This window comes from Dendropsophus ebraccatus, chromosome 7 (assembly GCF_027789765.1).
Source record: "Dendropsophus ebraccatus isolate aDenEbr1 chromosome 7, aDenEbr1.pat, whole genome shotgun sequence".
Lineage (NCBI taxonomy): Eukaryota > Metazoa > Chordata > Amphibia > Anura > Hylidae > Dendropsophus > Dendropsophus ebraccatus.
In genome coordinates, this window is record NC_091460.1 from 138,332,857 (window position 1) to 138,353,937 (window position 21,081).

Genomic DNA, 21,081 nt, shown 5'->3' on the forward strand with positions numbered 1-21,081 from the left:
GGACAGCCAAAGCCTTATCTTTGGCTGTCCAGGCATGATGGGAGTTGTAGTTTTGCAACAGCTGGAGAGCCAAGGTTCCCTACCCCTGATCTAACCCAATAAGTCCCTGAAATCTAGATAGCTTACAGGTTCCAATATACATTACAATATTGCAGTTTATATATGTTAAAGGGGTAGTTTACCAAAATATTTTTTCTTTCAAATCAACTGCCAGAGATTTCTAATGTACTACTATTCAAAAATCTCAAGTCATCCAGTACTTATCAGCTTCTTGATGTCCTGCAGGAAGCGGTGTATTCTTTCCAGTCTGGAGAGCAGGAAAGGATTTCTATGGGGATTTGCACCTGCTCTGGACAGTTCCTGACATGGACAGAGGTGGCAGCAGAGAGCACTGTGTCAGACTGGAGAGAATACACCACTTCCTGCAGGACATACAGCAGCTAATAAGTAATGGAAGACTTGAGATTTTTAATAGAAGTAAATTACAAATCTCTGGCACTTTCTTGCACCAGTTGATTTGAAACTTTTTTTTTGTGAACTGACCTGAAAATGATGCATTTCAAATCAAGAAGGTGGAAACTTGTCACAGATCCTTCTAGGCTACGACTTTAAAGGAGAAGTCCGGTGAAAAATTTTATTAAAGTATTTTATTGTCCTCCAAAAGTTATACAAATTACCAATATATTACGGGAAATGCTTATAAAGCGCTTTTTTTCCCTGCACTTACTACTGCATCAAGGCTTCACTTCCTGGATAACATGGTGATGTTACTTCCTGGATAAAATGGTGATGTCACTTCTTTGGATAAAATGGTGATGTCACGACCCGATTCCCAGAGCTGTGCAGGCTGTGGCTGCTGAAGAGGATGATGGCAGGGGGACACTGAGGGACACAGGGGGGACACTGAGCATCCCTCTGCCCTCTCCAGCAGCCACAGCCCGCACAGCTCTGGGAGTCGCTTCGTGACATCACCATGTTATTCAGGAAGTGGCATCACCATGTTATCCAGGAAGTGACATCACCATGTTATACAGGAAATGAAGCCTTGATGCAGTAGTAAGTAGTAAGTAGTAAGTAGTAAGTCCAGGAAAAAAAACACTTTATGTGCATTTCCTGTAATAAGTGTATATTGGTAATTTTTATAACTTTTTGGGGGGCAATACAATACTTTAATAAAAATTTTCACTGGACTTTAAATATGTTTGACTAGTCTAAGTAAAGGCAGTAAAGTCCTAGCTCATAGCGCTACTTGATATTAGCAGGTATTACGGAGCCCCACCACTGGCTTCCATGATCCGCTCCTCACAGGATATAATAGGCTTTCCTTGGAGAGAGGGGGAAGAGCGAATCTCCTTATACGCAGATGATATGCTGCTTTACACTAATGACCTTGCAAGGTCGCTCAACCCAATTATGTCCATAATCACTGAATTTGGTAGAAAATCAGGTCTTACCATTAACTGGACCAAGTCGGTGATAATGCCCTTGTCCCCCCCGTTGCCGAATGGCCTGATGACTGATATACCGTTACAAGTAGTCGATCGGTTTAAATATCTGGGTATAGTTGTCTCTGCGCAGACCAGGGACTTTATTCCTGACAATCTACTGCCCCTGATAGCTAGACTAGTAGCTAAGGCTGATGCCTGGTGCCGCCTCCCACTGTCCGCAGTGGGAAGGAGTAATCTAATTAAAATGATACTTATGCCCCAAATACTATATATAATTCATAATTCCCCGGTCTGGATTCCCGCTAAATACTTTAAAAGAATAAATACTATTTTTAGGAGCCTGATATGGAAAAAGGCCTCAGCCAGGATCAGATTGGAGACACTTCAACGGGCCAAAACTAATGGGGGGCTAGCGGTCCCTGATCCGTACCTGTATTTTCTGTCGGCACAGCTACAGCTTATGAAAGGGTGGGGTGAGACGAGTGACCTGGGAATATCGGGTAGGCTGGTTTCTTGGATTACGGGACACTCTCCCCCTCTGACGGCAGTGGAGACTAGATGCATAGGTAATAAGTCTAAATCACTTCCTACGCTAGTTTTGATTGTTAGAGTGTGGGACAAAGTTAAAGCCATGTTGGGATTGGACGGATTCACTGCGTATACCCCACTATGGAAGAACCCGAAACTTCCAGAGGTGTTTCAGTTGGAGGGTTTTTCCCCATGGTCTAGGCTGGGGATACACTATGTTAGTCAAGTATGGAAAGATGGCCGTGTAGTGGAGTTTGAAAAGCTAAAGGATGATTATATACTACCGAATAGGGTGTTCTACCAATACCTGCAGATTAGACATGCCCTCCAGACCCAACATTCCAAAACACCACTGAATCTGGGATCGCACTCTTTGCTGGTAGAGGTGGGTGGTAGGGGAAATGTACGAGGTACCATCACGACAGCCTATGGTGAACTGCTCAGTGCGAGGGTCAGTCGGCAGCCGCTACAGGTGCGGGCTAAATGGAGTGCTGATGTGGGGGAGGTGGACAATGCACAGTGGGACGAATTCCTTTCCTTGACTCCGACCCTATCGTTGGGTGAGGCCCAGCGGATGCCCCAATTGTTCCTACTCCACAGGGTATATAGAACACCTTATATGCTCCATAAAATAGGTTATAGACCAAACTCTGATTGTCCTAGGTGTGGAGAGCTGGATACGCACATATTGCATATGTTTTGGAGCTGTAGGGAGTTAGAGGGATATTGGAAGGGTATACTTGGTCTAATAAAAGATGTCTTTGGCATTCCGCTGGGCCACACGCCTAAACAATGTGTAATGGGTCTTCTCGATGAACTGCATTTAGAGGATCCCACTGCCCTAGGTATTCAGCGTGTTTTATTCCAAGCCAGGAAAATTATAGCCTCCAAGTGGACCCACTCAGACTCACCTACCTTAAAGGAATTTAAGAACAGAATGAATACAGTGATAAGATTGGAGCGAGGGGTGTATATTAAGAGGAAATGCATGCGCAAATTTGAGGCAATATGGGGGAAATGGATTGACACACCAGGGTTACCCTCGCAACTCTTGCTGCGGATCTGTAGGAACCCACTTCAGATGCTTTTTAACGCTATGTAAAACTGAGATATTCAGGACACTTATGTGGGTATATTCAGATATGTGTAGTGGGACGCTCTATTTTTCTAACTGGCTCAACTGGGCTATTCTTGTGTGCGGTACTGTGGACATGTACAAGTAGTTCTAATAGATGTTTGATTTAGTATGTGTAAAAGTGTTTTGATGTTACTTATCTGTTCAAGCACAATGTTCGCCGGGAGGCAGTATACATAACTTTGTAAGTTGACTCGCCAATCATTACTAATATGTACAGTTCTTACAGACTTCCTGCTCTTCCTGTACTTGCGCTTTGTTGTTTTTGTGTCCTGTTTGATTGTATTTTCAAAACAGAAATGCAAAGTTTTTTTGTGACTTTAATAAAAAAAATGATCTGATTAAAAAAAAAAGGTATTACGGAGCCCCTTTCCATTTTCTGTGGTTTTCGTTCCTGATGTATGCATGAATTAGTCATTTTTGCCCTGAAAAGCAAAGTAAAATAGAAATCGCACAATCTCAGGTTTTCCTTCCGTGCCGGCTTGTCTTCTTAGCATCTATTTTTTATGTCAAAGATTTTATGCAGTGATGAGGTTTATATTGAAAGTGTGGTGACATATTGCAGCCATCACGGGAGTCTTCTTTGATATTAAAAAATGAATAAACTTTCATTTGAAGCTGTCTTCATCCTTCAATACATAAGGGCCACCAAACCTTAGGATTGATTGCAGTGTTAAAGGATTAGATCAGTGGAATTAGATTTCCCTATCAGAGGCATTGAATTCATCCCAAGTGTCTCATTGATATTATGGCTTCAGGAAGGGAAGCAGGCGCCCTGCTCTGAATGACTTCAAGCAATCAATGTCACTTTCCTTTATGTGACTTTTTGCAGGTGTTTTTTCCGTTTTTAACTCGGCTGAAAAACTGAGAAAAAGAAAAAAAACAAACAATGAAAAAGCAATTAATGTTTATATTTAGCTACGAGGGAAGATAATCCTTTACTTTTTATGTAAATCGACCGAAAGGGCTGAAAATGTGCAATAAGGTTATTTGATTTATATAGAATTCCAACGACATCTCAACTAATTGATAAATGGGAAAAGTATTTTTTTGGAAAGGTCAACAATCCTCTTAGAAAACCCTTAAGGGTATAAACCCACACACCGTATATGCAGCAGATATGTAACAAATACGCAGCAGATTTGTTGGTACAGATTTGATGCTGTGTTCAGTTATTTAGATCTAATCTGCTGCGATTTTGCTGCGATTTTGCTGCGAGTTTGCTGCGTATCGCAGCAGTAAATACGCTGCATATACGGTGTGTGGGTTTATACCCTAAGACTATGTAGGAGATTTATCAAACATGGTGTAAAGTGAAACTGGCTCAGTTGCCCCTAGTGACCAATCAGATTCCACCTTTCATTTTCCAAAGAGTCTGTGAGGAATGAAAGGTGGAATCTGATTGGTTGCTAGGGGCAACTGAGCCAGTTTCACTTTACACCATGTTTGATAAATCTCCCCCTATAAGCTTAAACAAGAACTGACTTGAAAGGTATCTCAAAATTTTTATTTTTTTATGTTTTTTTTTTTTACTGTTAGGGCTACAGTATATTACAGCCCTAGTACACTAAGGTAAGCAAGCTGATCTTCAAGATCTGCACTCATTTATTGAGCCTATTTCACAGCTTGATAGTCGTGCAGTCTTTGTTAGCCATGTCCATGCAGCCCTTGCCTTAAAGGGAATCTGTCACTAGGTTTATTCCCCCTTAAGTGAGGGCAGCATAAACTAGTGACAGAAATGCTGAACAGATCGGTGTATTACTGACATCATTTTGTTCAGCCGTTCTCCTAATATGCAGGAGAATAGGATTCTTGCCACACCCCTTCCAGCTGACTGCCTATACACAGTATGGATAGATTAGCAGCTGGTGGGCGGAGTTTTCTGCTTCCCATGAATATCCCGGACTAATGGGCTCATGCACATAATGGAGAGGACTACTTATTGTCCATATTATTCAGGAGGAGATCTCTGGATCAGCTGCATAGAACAATGTAAGTGATACATCGTTCTGTTCAGCTTCTCTGTCACTAGTTTATGTTACCCTGAGATAGAAGACCATAAACCTACTGAGAGAGTTTCACTAAGTGTAAAGTAATAAACTTTTTACACACCTGTCCACTCTCCCTGGTGTTCTTCTCGCTTCTGCCCTCTGCCTACATCCTGCAGCCGTTCCTGGAACTTCTGGGCTGGTCACTTGCCGCGATTGGACAGTGCCACACCCAGTGATTGGCTGAGCGGCCTGTCACTTTAGAAACTGGCTCAAACGTTCCAGCGGCGGCTGGGGGCCAATATGGAGATCGGCAAGGGGGGGGGGGGGGGGGGGGGAGTTGGGGGGTACAGAGTTCAGATCCCTGCAATCTCCTACTTTTCCCCTAGAAAAGTTGATTTTCCTGGAATATCCCTTTAAGAGTACCACTTTTTATGAATGGACGTGAGGCATAGCGCTTGTTTGAGACTGCCACCATAGTCTGTGCTAATGCCAAATGCTGGATGTCAATGGCCGAGGCCGGTGACAACACTTCTCAACGCGTGAGCGCTCAACCCTGCTTCTCTTTAGTGAGTTAGTATCAATTTGTTTTTTATTTTTTAAATTTAGAGCAATGTCCTACATGGTTAATATAATATAAACCATTACTGTAGTCCCGTATACTATCGCCCTGTACTATAGCTATCAATGAATAATAATACCACTACATAGAACGTACCTCAAAGTCAAGGGAAAATGATTAATATATCTTTCAATCTATAGGAAACATTATAAATGGAATCAAACAGTAATGTTAATTTCCTCTGAGGATGTAAGAAAGCTCTGAGTAGCTTTATTTCAGGCCGGCATATTAACCTATGTTATGACGAGAAAGAAAAGCCGCCAATATCAACATAGTCCTGCATGAATGCAAAACCATTTTGGGAGCCGTGAGCCTCTCCGTTCTGATAGCTTAACAAAACCAGCTCCGGGGCTAGTAAAGTTTATTAATAAAATATGAGCTGGATTTAGGTGCAAAAAGAAAAAAAAAGTTATATGGAAAATATTCTCATGCATATGGCAAAAAGGTATTAATAAAAATAACAGGTTCAGAACATAATGCAAGAAAAATGGAAGTGTCAAAATACGATCTGTTACTGTAGACATTTCCGACCAATAACCTGGATGGAGCGATGAAGTCATGCACTTCAATAGCGGCTGATACATTTCCCTACTAATAGAATAGATTTTAAATACAAGCTTTCGAGAGCCGAGCTTTTTCCCTCAGTTTCTTAAAAAAATCCAATCACTTTTATAAGTTCTTATCATCTGGGGCCAAAGTACATTATCATTTTTGTGTTCTTGAGCAGATTTCAACCTTCCTTTGAGAATCCGGCTGCTGATATAATTTTAAAGTGATCTGCATTTGGAGAAGTTATGTCCGACCGCGGTATCTTTTATTATAGGCGTCGTAGTAGTACGACTGCCATCAACTCCCAGAGAAGAACAGGCTGAAAGCCCAATTGAAATCTTTCATTTTTAATGTAAAGCCGGAGCTGTATTCACATTTCGACCTGTGCTGTATTTTTTTTTTTATTATTGATGATTGGACGTCGAATGCAGACCGAAGCTTATTATTATATTTTCAGCAGCAATGATGGAAATTATTTTCTGTGCTTCCAAACTTTTCTATAGAGCTTTATGTACTTACTAGAAGTGACAGGTAGGAGGAAAAGTAGAATGCAATGACTTTCCTTCTGTGTCTGTGACCGGTCAGTACCAGTCTGGAATTCACTACGATAATTGTTTCCCCAATAAAACATGATCTGATATTAGGCGTCATGATGTGTACTTGGTATAGCATTGGTGGAAATCAAATCATTAGTAAAATGCACAAATAAGACCTATTGAATTCAATAAAAGTGTCACTGTTTTATAACATAGAACTTTTCATGTCTAGTGAAAAGTATAGGTGGATAGCTACCATGGAGGCAGACCACGCAACTGCTATTGGGCCTAGGCCTCCCCTGGCAAAGCGTGGCTTTCCTCCATAGTGCTACAACACTCACAGTCCCTCCCTCCATGGCACAGTCGCACCCGCAGGGAAACAGTGTCTCAACACTCGCACCTAACACAGTGATTGAGAGCCACCCGCAGGGCCAATCAGAGCGGTCAGCGTGTCAGAGCGCCCGGTCCACACACACAAGGCATCCCTCACCCATTCCCACTCCCGGGCACAGTTATGGAGAGCTACCTGAAGCTGCAGGGGGAAGCAGAGCCGCCGCTCACAGCGTATAAGAGTGTCCACCCACACGCCCCCACACACACACACATTGGTTGCCTGCACCTCCTGCCCGCAAACTCCCCTCCCCCGGGCAGTAACAGTTACACTGGCAGCATTAGCCTGCACCTCCCGCCTGCAATCACACATGCTTGTGGCATTTCTGGCACTGCCTATCCTAAAGTAATTGTCCCCATGGTAGTTACTCATTATATCCCTCAAGCAGTAGGTAATCCCATAATTGTGCCCCATGTAGTAGCCCCCCTCCCAATAGTGCCCCACATATTAGCCAGGCCTACTATAAGAGCCCCACATAGTAGCCAGCCCTCCCAATAGTGACCCATATAGTAGCCAGCACACCTTATAGTGCCCATATAGTAGCCAGCACACCTTATAGTGCCAATATAGTAGCCAGCCCCAATAGTGTCTTATATAATAGCCCCCCTCCCAATAGTGTCTTATATAGTAGCCAGCTCTCCCAATTGTGCCCAATATAGTAGCCAGCCCTCCAAATAGTCTCATATAAAGTAGCCAGCCCTCCAAATAGTCTCATATAAAGTAGCCAGCCCTCCAAATAGTCTCATATAAAGTAGCCAGCCCTCCCAATAGTCTCTTAAGTAGAAGCCAGTCCTTAAAATAGTCTCTTATATAGTAGCCAGCCCTCCCCAATAGTTTTATATAGTGGCCAGCGCTCTCCGATAGTCTTATAAAGTAGCCAACCCTCCCAAATAGTGTCTTATATAGAAGCCAATATTGTCTTATATAGAAGCCAGTCTCTTATATAGTAGCTTGCGGCCTACGAGATTATAATATGGGCGGTCTGAGAGGCCATCCGGATCACCCATATTATTATCTGCTGCAACGTCAGGTGGGCCAGATTTAACACAGCCAAAAATAATGGCACCACCGGCCAGAGTTTAACATGACTGATCTACTGTATGTCTAGTATGGATTTATCCTATATACTGCAAGTGGAAATGGACCAAAAAGTCAAGGGCCCCTAAAAAGTATCTTACTACTGTCTATGCATTTGCATATATAAAACTGCGCTATTAAATGTCATGGTTCTCAATTGTTAGAAATTTTTTGGAGACTTACAGTATAGGGGAACACTCTGACAGGCATTTATTAAGCAAGGGACCCCTATACTGTTCTTGCACGGAGGACCTTTATTGTCCATCATTATTTTGTGGGTGATAAGGAAAGCCGTATCAGCGACACCCCCTTTGTTAGGGCATCTTTCAGAATACTATAATTAGCATAATAATCCTATATTAGGGAATAGCTGCACAACAAGTGACCTGTAGAATGAAGTCACCAGCACATATGTCGTGTGTATGAAAACGTGTCAGGTGTAATCATTGTACTAATTGTTCTCTTGCAACATCTATTAGACGGAGTTACCGCTGGAATTTGCAGCAGATACTGCATCGGAATGGGGCAAATGGCGCGGCACTGCTCTGATCCCCTGGTCCTATTTCCCTCCTGGTGTGGACAGGATGAATTCATATGCTATCCATGGCTCTGGGACTGGCAGAGTTTACGAGTCCTTATATCCCATTCCTCCACAGGAAATAGCCGAAGGACAAGGCCCGAACTTGTAAGTGTCATTATGTTATGTATCACTTGACTTTGATCTTACACCGGATTGTAGTCAGAGATTCTCCTCTAAATTCTGAGTCAGGGTGCATGCACACTATGGAATCTGCGTGTATGACCTGTGGCGGATTCCGTCGCTAGTACCTGCACGCGGCAGCGCGCATCTCCACCCGTGCCATAGACACCATTTTATGCACGGGCAGATTCAGCATTCCATGCCAATTTCTTCTTCAGAATGCAGAATCCTACCGTGCATAGAACAGTCTATGGCAAGGGCGGAGATGGGCGCCGCCGTGTGCGGGTACGAGCGACAGAATCCGCCGCGGGTCATGCGTGCGGATTCCGTAGTGTGCATGCACCCTTATTTATTATTTATACATAAGTAGATGTCCACTACCGAAGCTCACTTTGTTATTACAAGCCTCAGGAAATCATGCTCCTCTTCTTAAAGGGGAACCATCAGCAGGTTTAACCTGCTATGTCCCTATTGCACAGGTGACGCCGAGGAGAAAGCACTGGGGCACCCATTAGGAGCACTGCCCTCCCCCATAGTGCCGATCTGCCCCCGGCCTGCCTGCCTGCTATGGGGGCGGGAATTGCTCCTAACAGGTGCCCAAGTGCTCCTAATAGTCTTACCGGACCATGGAGCAAACTACAAACTGCACCAGAATGGCACCGAGGAGGAAGGTTAGAGACATACCTTCCTCCTCATCGCCTCCTGTGCAATAGGGACATATTAGCGGGTTACATTTGTCTAACCTGCTGATAGTTCCCCTTTAACTGTGACGATCTCAGACTCAATACAGTAAAACGCTATTTTTAATGAGGAGACTAAAATACATATAGAAGGTTTTAAAAGATTTGACCTAAATCATAGGGAATAGAGGGGAGTCCTTGTAGAGGATGGCGCTTTATGAGTGATGATCCATTTACAGTCAGAAGCTCTTGCTTTGGTCATTGCAGGGAAATAAAAATGCTTACAGAGGACTTTTATATAAAAAAAAAAAAAAAGTGTAGTCAGTAATTAGAAATGGAAAATCTGGGGTACGTCAGAGGTTGTCTTCTGTCTTCTGAAGGTCTGCAGGGGAGATAAGTCACTGTAAACATTGTGATCATTGCTCCTTGCCTTCTTATCCTGATCCTACAGCCACCGTCCACATAATAATAATGTTTATCAGTAGTTTGTTTAGGTAAGCATGCTTTCAGATTTCATAGACTCATGCGGTAGTACATGTGTGCATAATATTGCAGTATAAGGCTATGTTCACACAACGTTTTTTCAGCTCTGTTTAAAATGACGTCCATCGGGGGGGCGTGTCTAGCTATGCAGGGAGCCGGACGCATGTGAGATGAGCTCCGCTGTGGACCGACGCTGTGAGGGGAAAACGCCAGGCTCATATGGGGCTAAAGAAGACTAGGAGGTCCGGCAAAGCTCCTGCACCACCCAGACCCCAAGAGACCCCGATTTTCAATTATTTCGCCCCGCTGTCGGGGCTTCCGGAGGAGAGAGGAGGCCAGTGCCTTCCGCCGGCGCCATCTTCCCTCCAGCTGCCTCAGCGTGCCTCCAGACGGACCCGCCAGACGCCGGCGCAGCTGTTGGAGACCGCCTGTGGAGTGAGTGCGGTGACTCCGGTGCCGCGGGGAGACCGACCCGGCGCTTACCGAATCCCGCTGACGAGTGGAGGTGAGGAGACGTCCGGTGCGGTGGGTGGGGAGCGCAGCCGGTAGCCCGGAGCTTCTCCCCGGATGGCCGCCGAGGTTGAGGCTGAGGTGCGGGACGGACTCGGGGACCCGACATCGCCCTTACCCGGCAGCAGTGGAGACAGCCTGAGCCGCGGCTCGCCGCACAGGGGTGAGGAGTGCAGGGGGGAGCCCGCAGGAGGCGCCATCTTGGCCACGTGTGTGGTGTCTGCCGCACTCCCTCTGATATCTGCTCTGGAGCCGTGCTGTGACTCTGGGCCTGCCCCGAGTATCCCCCCGCACCTGGGACTGGGGGAGAGGCTGGTGCCTGCAACGTGCTTCACTGGGGGTCATTCAGGCTCTTGCTCTCTGTCACCCTCACAACTGCCTGCGACGCGGACACTGCCGTCATCTCCACCACAGCATATGGCCACACGGTCTGATATCCCCTCCCTGGCTCCTACTCCTGCTCTATCCCCCCTGCTCTATTCCCAATCTGACTGTGTCCCTACTATGGCGCATGCCACGGCGCCCTGCACCGCTCTTCCACCAGGAGGGCCCCTGCCTCAGGCTGCTGCTGCTACAATCTTGCAAGGTCACCCAGAGCTGCAGGCTCTCCTCGCCTTTCTCCCAACTAAAGCAGACCTGGAACTGTTATCCTCTGATCTCAAAGCTGCATGGCGGCGGGACTTGGGGGTGGTGCAAACTGATATTGCTTCCCTACAATCTAAAGTGCAGGACTTAGAGACATTTAAAACTTCTATGCAACAGACCATGTCGCATGTACAAGACACCCTCTCCTCCCATACGTTGCAACAGCAGAATCTGGCATCTCACCTAGATGATTTGGAAAATAGGAATAGGAGGAACAATATTAGAATCCGGGGGTTACCGGAGGCAACGCGCACGCCTGACCTCATACCAACTCTGATGGATATCTTTAATTCCCTACTGGGGAGACCTCCACAATCTCACATTGAAATAGATCGAGCCCATCGGGCCCTGCGCCCGCAAAGCCCGGATCCATCTAAACCGAGAGATGTGATATGCAGGGTGCATTATTATGCTATTAAAGAAAGCATCATGATGAAGGCTAGATCCGTCCCGGAGATTGACTTTGATGGTGCTAAATTGAAGTTGTTCCCGGACCTATCCAGACGGACCCTACGGCTCCGTGCTTCCTTAAAGCCACTACTGGGAATGCTGCAATCCAGAAACATCCCCTACCGCTGGGGGTTTCCCTTTGCGCTTATTGTTACTCAGGCGGGTAAGACTGTGACTCTCCGGAACGCTCCTGATTTACCCGGTTTCCTTCGAGCATTGGATTTACCCGAGATTGGTTTGTCCGACTGGGAGGCCATATTGTGCGACCCCTATGCATTGCCGGGGGCGGCTGCTGCGGCTGCTGGTGGCCCCTCGGGAAGCCGATCCCGCATGTCTCCGAGGCAACAACGTCCCCGACGGCGTCCCAGACAGGATTCCAGATCTGACTCCGAACTCTGAGCTGTCACCTACAGGACTGGGTGAAATGATCTCTAGGCAATTGGCCTGGCCTCATAGTGCCTATCTTTAGTTGTATAGCATAAGCTTATCATCGTAACCCATATATACGTGCATTTATGTGTTGATTCCTAGTTTTCCCCTCCATATTACGTATTAGAAAATTGCTAAGATAGAAGGTCCGATTAGCGGATCCCCCTACTGTTGGTCCTATTACTGTTACTATGTTTCTTTACCCCCCAATAGGTAATGGTTGTTTATTCACCATTGGTTTCTCGCAATCATTGATTGCATTACTAGTTTGGTTGCCGCCTCTATCATGGCGATGCTGTTTGTGTATCTCTCTCCTTCTCTCTTACCTTCATCCCTTTTTTCTCCCTTCTACTCTTCTTGCCAGTGTGGTCTCCCCTATATTTCTAGGCGCCCTCCTCTTGTGCATGAGATACCGTGATGGCGTCACTTAAAGTATCATCCCTGAATGTTCAGGGATTTAACAAGCCCGAAAAGAGATCCCAAATTTTGTATACCATGCACAAGCTGAGGACGCAGATACTGTGTCTACAAGAAACCCATTTTTTGCACGACAAACTCCCTAATTTTCGTAACAGGTACTATCCCACGTGGTACCATAGCAGTAATACCATGGCAAAAACTAAAGGGGTTGCGATTCTTTTCCATAAATCCCTTCAATGTGAGGTATTGGCCACATGTGTTGATCCTGCAGCTCGGTATCTGTTTGTTCGTTGTACTATCAGGGGCCAGCTCTTTACTGTGGCCACCATATACCTCCCTAACCAGGGTCAACACACGTGTTTAGCCAAAATCATTGACGAGCTCACAATTTTCGCCCAAGGTCATATCATTCTCTGTGGCGACTTTAATGTCGCAATCAATCCTCTGCTAGATACCTCATCTGGGCGCTCCTCCCTGTCCTATAATAAGATACATAAAATTCGCAGAGCCCTCCATTCCCTGCAGCTGTCAGATGCCTGGCGTCTCCTACACCCGGGGGATCGTGATTATTCATTTTACTCCCATGTGCATAATGTATATAGCCGCTTAGATTATGTCTTCACGAGTCATCACATCCTCCCGCGTGTTGTGTCGGCGTCTATTGGGAACATAGTGTACTCTGACCATGCTCCAGTCCATTGTGTCCTGGCCTTCCCAGTTGATGCGCCCCGGACTTTTACATGGCGGCTCAATGAGTCGTTACTACATGATGTTGCATGCCTGGCTGACCTAAAATCCTCTGTACACCACTTTAATGCTGACCACGCGACTGACTCCTGTACCCCTCAAACACAGTGGGAGGCATTGAAGTGTGTGCTGCGGGGAGTCTTGATCAAGCATGGAGCACGGCTGAAAAGGGATGCAGCATCTAAGCTGAAAAAGCTACTCACTGAGCTACATGATCTGGAACTTAGGCACAAAAATTCCCTAGACGAAGACACACTTAGGGCTCTTGTGAAGACGAGACAGGATATACGTACTCTGCTAGATCGCAAACAGAATAGATTTCGCCAAGTTTGCTCCAGTATGTACTATGAGTGGGGTAATAAGTCAGGGCGGTTGCTGGCGAGAGCTTTGCGCGACAAGAGGGCAGCTATGCATATCGCTTCCGTGAAACGCTCCAATGGGGAAATATCACATGTAACGTCTGATATCCTGGCCGCATTCAGGGATTATTATATGGGCTTATACACCCTCCCTAAGTCTCCTGACGCTACAGTGGATTCTGTTGCCTCGTTCCTTAGGCAGACTGCACTCCCGCGCCTGCCCCCCGAGGTTTTGGAGGACCTAGAACGCCCTTTCACAGTAGAGGAGCTGAATGCTGCAATCCGTGGCCTGCCGACCGGGAAGAGTCCGGGCCCGGATGGGTACACGGCAAAATTTTATAAAACCCTTCAGACCGAATTGTCCCCCAGACTCCTGGAAGTCTTTAATGCTATCTCGGCAGATTCTCCCCTCCCTTCCACGTTCCAGTTAGCTTATATTACTGTAATTCCTAAAGAAGGAAAGGATCCTAATCTGTGCCCTAGCTATCGTCCGATCTCTTTGCTTAATACGGATACCAAGTTATTTGCAAAGCTGATGGCGCTAAGGTTGGCGCCTCACCTGGGGGCCCTAGTCCATCCCGATCAGGTTGGGTTTGTCCCCTTGCGGGAGGCCAGGGATAATACCCTGAAGACATTCTCGATTATTAATCATGTCCAGACCCACAATATCCCGACGGTTTTGTTATCTTTAGATGCCGAAAAGGCTTTTGATCGGGTGGACTGGGACTTCTTACGTGGGGCCCTGACTGGTGTTGGTCTTGGCCCTTCTATGCTCTCGCGTATAATGGCCTTGTATGCTTGCCCTAGGGCACAGATTAGGATCAACGGCTCTCTCTCTGACCCCTTCCGTATTAATAATGGCACCCGACAGGGCTGCCCTTTGTCCCCGATTATATATGTATTGGTTATGGAGCATCTCATGCAAGCTATAAGGGCCAATGGGGACATTAAAGGGGTCCGAATTGGCTCTCATCACCTTAAATGCTCGGCATTCGCTGATGATCTGCTACTGTATATCACGGAGCCGTCTTCCTCTATCCCTGCTCTGATGGCCACTTTGCAGCATTTCAGTGCTCTCAGTAACTATAAGATCAATCTGACTAAAAGTGTGGCCCTCAATCTGAATATAAATAAACACGACCTGAATGTGCTGCAGGCCTCTTACCCCTTCGCCTGGAAGGACAAGGCATTTAAGTACCTGGGAGTCCATATACCCGCGACCTTGTCTCAGACGTTCTTGCTCAATTTTGCACCCTTATTGGAGCGTTTCAAGGGAGACCTCACAAAGTGGGATAGAAAGGAATTCTCATGGATTGGGCGGATAAACATACTTAAAATGAACGTGCTCCCCCGTTTACTTTACTTGTTCCAAACAATCCCTACCGCTATCCCTAGGAGATTCTTTGCTGACCTCACGAAGACCTTCTCTAGATTTGTCTAGAAGCTCGCTCGACCCCGGATCGCTAGATCCACTCTGATCAGGCCCAAGGCTGCCGGTGGGCTGGCTCTCCCAGACCCTTTCTTATATTACCTGGCTGCGGTGTCAACTAGAGTCTTGGATTGGTTTCATAACGGTGCAGCGAAGCTGTGGGTGGCGTTAGAGTCGGAGGTGGCGGACACGCCGCTTTCATCCATTTTGTGGATGTACCAGTCCAGATGGCCGCACTCGCGAGTGGCTTCTCTGCCCTTTGTTTCCTCCACCACGATCTCTGCATTCCACACACAGTTCCGAAAGGTCCCATTATTTGTGGCTGGTGGGCCGTTAACCCCACTCACACATAATCCGGACTTCCTGCCTGGAGGGGCCTCCACTAGCTTCTTGGGCTCCGGGTCTGTGGAGACTCTCCATATCCGTCACTTCCTGACGGCATCGACTCTAAAGAGCTATGTGGATATAGTCCCGGAGGGTGATAGATCTAATGCAATGTTATTACAGTATAATCAACTGTCGCATTATTATGCCACAAATAAGACCCTCTTGAAGTTCCACAGGCCCCTGTCTCCCTTTGAGGATCTATGTGTGGCGGGTGCCTTCCCTGGACACGCAGTATCGTTGATATACGCTCTCTTACTCTCCTCCTCGAGCTCATCACCCCCGGCTTTTCAGGGAGGTTGGGAGCGGGAACTTGCATGTGTGATTAGCCCAGCTGACTGGGGGAAAATTTACCATTTTTGCCACAAGTCATCGATCTCCGTCAGATATCAGGAAACTAACTATAAGATATTATCCAGGTGGTATAGAGTGCCGACGTTCTTGCACGCATTATACCCTACGGTTCCTGATGGCTGTTGGAGATGTGAATCGGCACAGGGATCTATGCTTCATATCTGGTGGGAGTGCGCTAGGCTCCAGCCATTCTGGTCACAGGTGATTGACTTGATTAAGGTGATCACCTCTGCCCAGTTGCCTTCCGATCCCTTGGTCCTACTGCTATTAAGGCTACCTGGGACCCTGAATGCCCAAAAGAAATCGCTGATCAGGTTTCTTTTGACAGCGGCGCATGCGGTCATACCCAGACACTGGAGGGACACTGCAGTGCCTACGGTGCTGGAGTGGCTGAAGGAGGTGATGATGATCCATCGGATGGAGGAACTGAGAGCTGAGCTGCTTACCAGTTCGCGGAATACCACAGTTTTGTGGATGCCTTGGGCGCCTTTGTTGAATCTCCTGAGTACTGTAGATACGGGGGTCCCTCCCGTCCGTGATTTGAGTTTCTTGGGAGCTTTGGGTTCTCTATGGGGCTTGGACGGATCACATTGGCAATCTCCCTCTTTCTTCTCTCTGTTTCTTTGTTCTTCTCCTTTTGCTGTTTGCAAGCTTTTCCTCTGGTTCTTCCTGTTTTCTCAAGTTCGCACTGATGTGATAATATAACACCTAGCAGGTTCTGTATGGCGGCGCTCGTTCGCTCGGCCTCTTTCTGGACTCTACTGTTAGCTTATTTTACTTTAGCACTTTGGTTACTGTCTAGATTACGGATAGTTGGCCCCACCCGCTGTACATTGCGTTTTGGTCTTGATTGTACTTACCTGCGTGTCACGTGCATTATGTCCTATGTTTGGATTTCCATGTGTGTGCACTTCTTTTTCTAAATAAAAACCGTTGAATAAGTAAAAAAATGACGTCCATCATTTTGAGTCTAAAATAGCGGACGTTATTTAGCTGTCTGGCCTTCCCTTAGTGCAATGACGGGTGTTTGCACATTATTTTAGTTTTTGGTTACTAATTGGCCTTTGGGTGCGGCTTAATTAGAAAGTCCATTGAATTTAATAGTAACAACGGAGAAAGAACGGTGAGAAAAGAAAGACTGCGTGTGAACAACTAATAAAAAACGTCCGCTGTTTGCAAAAGACGTCCGAAAATAATTGTCATGATCATTATTTTGGCGTCCCCGGCGATAACGTCCATTATTCAATACATTGTGCGCATTGGACGTCCGTCTTTCTATTGACTTCAAGGCATTGCATTGCAGTCAGTTAAATTGCGGCAATGACGGACGTTATTTTAAGTTGCAAAATTTATTTTTGACGTTGTGTGAACGTAGCCATATAGTGCAGCAGGGCAGAATAGTGAAGTATATTACAGACAGGGATGGCAGCCTGATTTTGTCTGGAGACGAAATGCTTTTATTTAACAAACTTGTCTCCTTCTTCCCTCTCCTTGTTGATAGTTTGTTGTCTTGGTTACCAAACACAGTTCTGCTCTAAAAGCAGAGTGGTAGTAGGCATTCACTAACTTTGTCTAAACCTATTGGTTGGCTTACTTAATGCCAATATTTGTACCAAAATATGCTACTCTTTGACCCTTTTAAAGTTATACTCCTTACAGCTAATGCTGCGTTTACACGGAACGATAATTCGCCCGATCGTACGATTAACGATTTCGAAGTAAGGTTTATTTTTTTATAATGATCGGAACGATATATCATACTGAAAAATTGTTTTGCGATCGCTTAAGCCTATCTCGCACATAGGTTAAATCGGTCAATGACCGTTTACACGGAACGATCTGCGATTTTTTTTCGAATGACTAACGACGATTTAAGAACATGTTGTAAGATCAAAATGAAAGATTAATTGCTCGTCGTTTGATCATTCGCTGCGTTTACACGTACGATTATTGTTCAAATTCAATGTTTATCGTGCAAATTCGAACGATAATCGTTCCGTGTAAACGGAGCATTACAACTGTCTTTCTTTCCTCTAAATCACAGGTGGCAAACTCAGGCCCTCCAGCTGTTGCAAAACTCCAATTCCCATCAGGCATGGGCAGCCAAAGCTAAAGCTTTATCTGTCTAGGCAAGGTGGGAATTGTAGTTTTGCAACAGCTGGAGGGCCTGAGTTTGACAGCCCCTTAACTACTGAAGAACAAAAATAGTCTAAAACACATAATAAATGTTGTATGCCATTTTTTCTGGCATTTTAGCCACAATTTTGGTGCATTTAGCTTAGAACACACAGGGGAAAGAATAAGACTCTATTTGCATGTGGGGGCATGTGAAAGAATAAGAAAAGCTCCATGCACTCCAGCAGTGTATTATGGTCATTTATAGCAGGCCTTGTCTTTTAGACGTGATTTGTGTTCTCGTCTTCTTTGATAGCCCCCCCACTCCCACCCAACACCCTACCATAATGTATACCAGGGACTCTAAGCATAAAGGGAGGGATTCTTTCACCAGCGACATTTCTCACACTACTTCTGTTTTATTTACACCGTACTTTTCTGTCAAGAAGTTGCACCTCCATTATCGTGAAGTCACACGTCAGTCATGCAAGATTCAAGTCTTCATGCTAGGTCTAGGGATCTGCATCGTCTTGGCTGTATTTATGTGTGGTGCGGGCTGGTGTAGCAGGAGATGAGTAAAACACGAGAAACCAAGAAAAACACTGAAACCTATGTTTTTAACTGTCTGTGGTATGTTTTGTAGATGTCAAAAAGTTGCAATTATCTGAGCAGGACAGGTGGAGAACAATGATACCCCCCCCCCCTCTCAAGTCTATTATATGCGGAGACTGTAACTGGTATCACAAGTGGAGTTATTAATTTAAAGCGACTCTGTACCCACAATCTGACCCCCCCCCCCCCCCCCCAAACCGCTTGTACCTTCAGATAGCTGCTTTTAATCCAAGATCTGTCCTGGGGTCCGTTCGGCAGGTGATGCAGTTATTGTCCTAAAAAACTACTTTTAAACTTGCAGCCCCGTGCCTAAAGGGAATATCTGTGCCCTAACTTTGCATCACCCCTCCGTCCCTCCTCCCCACCCTCTTCATCATTAGGAATGCCACTGGAACATTTTCTCCATGCTGAACATTGCACAGGTGGCCTAACGATCCAGCCCATGTTCTGTGCTGACACAGATGGGGAATAGGAGACAATCTTTCTGGAGCATTCCTAATGATGAAGAGGGTGGGGAGGAGGGACAGAGAGGTTGTGCCAGCCTAATGCATACACAATCTAAGCCACACCCGTTGGGTATGGGGCTGCCAGTTTAAAAGTTGTTTTTTAGGACAATAACTGCATCACCTGCCGAACAGACCCCAGGACAGATCTTGGATTTAAAGCAGCTGACGGTACAAGCGGTTTGGGGGGGTCAGATTGTGGGTACAGAGTCGCTTTGATATAATTTCTGATATATATATTTGTCCATAAATGGTTTTTTTTTCTTTTTTAGTCATCGTCTGGAATATTTTAAGGAATTTAACCTAAAATGGATTATGGGAGAAGAATGGCAGCAGCCCAGCTCGGACTTCTGGGAACCGTCTGCAAGATAGTTTCCAGTATTATCTATACAAACACAAATGAGTGCAAGGTTAAGGATTGCTCTCTCTGTGTGCTTAACATTAGAGAAGTTCTTAATGTTTCTCTGTTTCTCATAAGTACGGCTCTTAAAAGAGATTTCTGCCTTTAGGTGAATAGAGCTTAATCAATGTATAAATGAAATATAATGTATAAAATGAAACAAAATGTATAAAATATCTTTTTTTTTTTTTTTTTTAACCCACCTTAAACCCTCCAACAAACACTTTGCCCATCCCTCTTTATACTACACACATCTCACTACACTATGCAGGAGGAGTGTGAAAGGACGTCGGATTGTTTACTGACACCTAACAGAAGCTGAAGATGGTAATGAAATGATACACAAAGTACCTTCAATCTCTTTAAATCCTGTAGATTTTGTGCAGTACCAGCTTCATTTATATAAATCTAGAATTATTATACTTAATTAGAAAATACTTTTCACCCCAGGCTACTAAGATAGGATACCGCACAACACATATTTCACAGTTCTTTCTATTCTTATTCCAATTATCGTAAGGAGAAAATTCTCGACCTTTTTAGACTCGGATAATCACAAATTGTTTAATGTTCTGCTTTTATAATCTGTGACTATGTTACTATATTTAATAGGCACATATTGGAATAAAGCACATTTGTGTTGCTTTCTGTATGTACTGTATGTTTTCTTCTGGGACCACCTATTTTCCATCAGTCATATGTAACCGAAGCTTTGCCGACCCCCCTGCTCTTGGCTACATATTCACTTATCTATCTTATTGTACCTGATTGATCCACAACAGGGACTCCCTTAGAGGACAGGCACATAGCAGCTTCTGTCTGGCCAGGTTGTGTGCAGTTTGTCTAAAGATCACAACAACAGGTATACTACTGCAGATCAGTGTATTTTTGCTTTGTGCATCTGACTCACTTACTAACAATGTGATCAATAAATGTAATAAGTAGGTATAGCTAAATACAGTGATTGAAAGTCCCATAGACAGACATAGAGAGTATGTGAACTCCATTTTATGGCCCTCTTATATCAGGATCAGTGGGGCTCATATGGTTGGATCCCTACCAATCAGCCAGTTATCAAATATCCTTTAGATATATAGGCAATGATTTTAGGATAACCTCTTCAAAAAGAGAGGAGGTTAAAAAAAGGAGTACTCCCCTTACCAATTTCATACCACTTCTATCTTAGCTTGTGCCATGTTCCCTGGTGGTCTCTACTTTATGTCCTTAAACTGGACATGTTAGGGCCCTATTACATGGCTCGATGACTTTCTGAGCCCATACACTGTCTGATAATTTGGCAGCAGGGTCTGCACGGACATCGTTATTGATGTCTGTGCAGCCCTGGTAAAAAAAAATAAACTCTTATATACCTCTGCCCAGGTGAACGCTAGATCGTCAGGCAGCCCATTCAAGATATTACACGGAGCAACGGCTGCATTTTGTTGCTATATTAGTCGTTTGTCTTTCAACATGTAGAATACGAATATGGCTGTTAATCATTTTGTGTTATAGGGCCTATAGTATTCCTTTTCAGATAACCCAGATCAGTGTAAAAGCTGTTTTGGATTTTTTAATAGGTCTGATGTA

At 45.1% G+C, this 21,081-nt stretch overlaps 1 protein-coding gene across 6 annotated transcripts in view; it reads left to right on the forward strand.

Moving 5' to 3' along the window:
• The window catches only part of C7H4orf33 (chromosome 7 C4orf33 homolog), a 151,862-nt gene extending 131,723 nt beyond the window's left edge, over window positions 1-20,139 (forward strand). For all 6 annotated transcript variants that reach the window (XM_069978603.1, XM_069978605.1, XM_069978601.1 and 3 more), the window contains 2 exons: window positions 8,754-8,959; window positions 19,367-20,139. In XM_069978603.1, coding sequence (XP_069834704.1) covers window positions 8,754-8,959; window positions 19,367-19,466 — 306 coding nt within the window. In that variant the 3' untranslated portion in view covers window positions 19,467-20,139. The remainder of the gene's footprint in view (window positions 1-8,753; window positions 8,960-19,366) is intronic.
• Window positions 20,140-21,081: the final 942 nt, after the last annotated feature.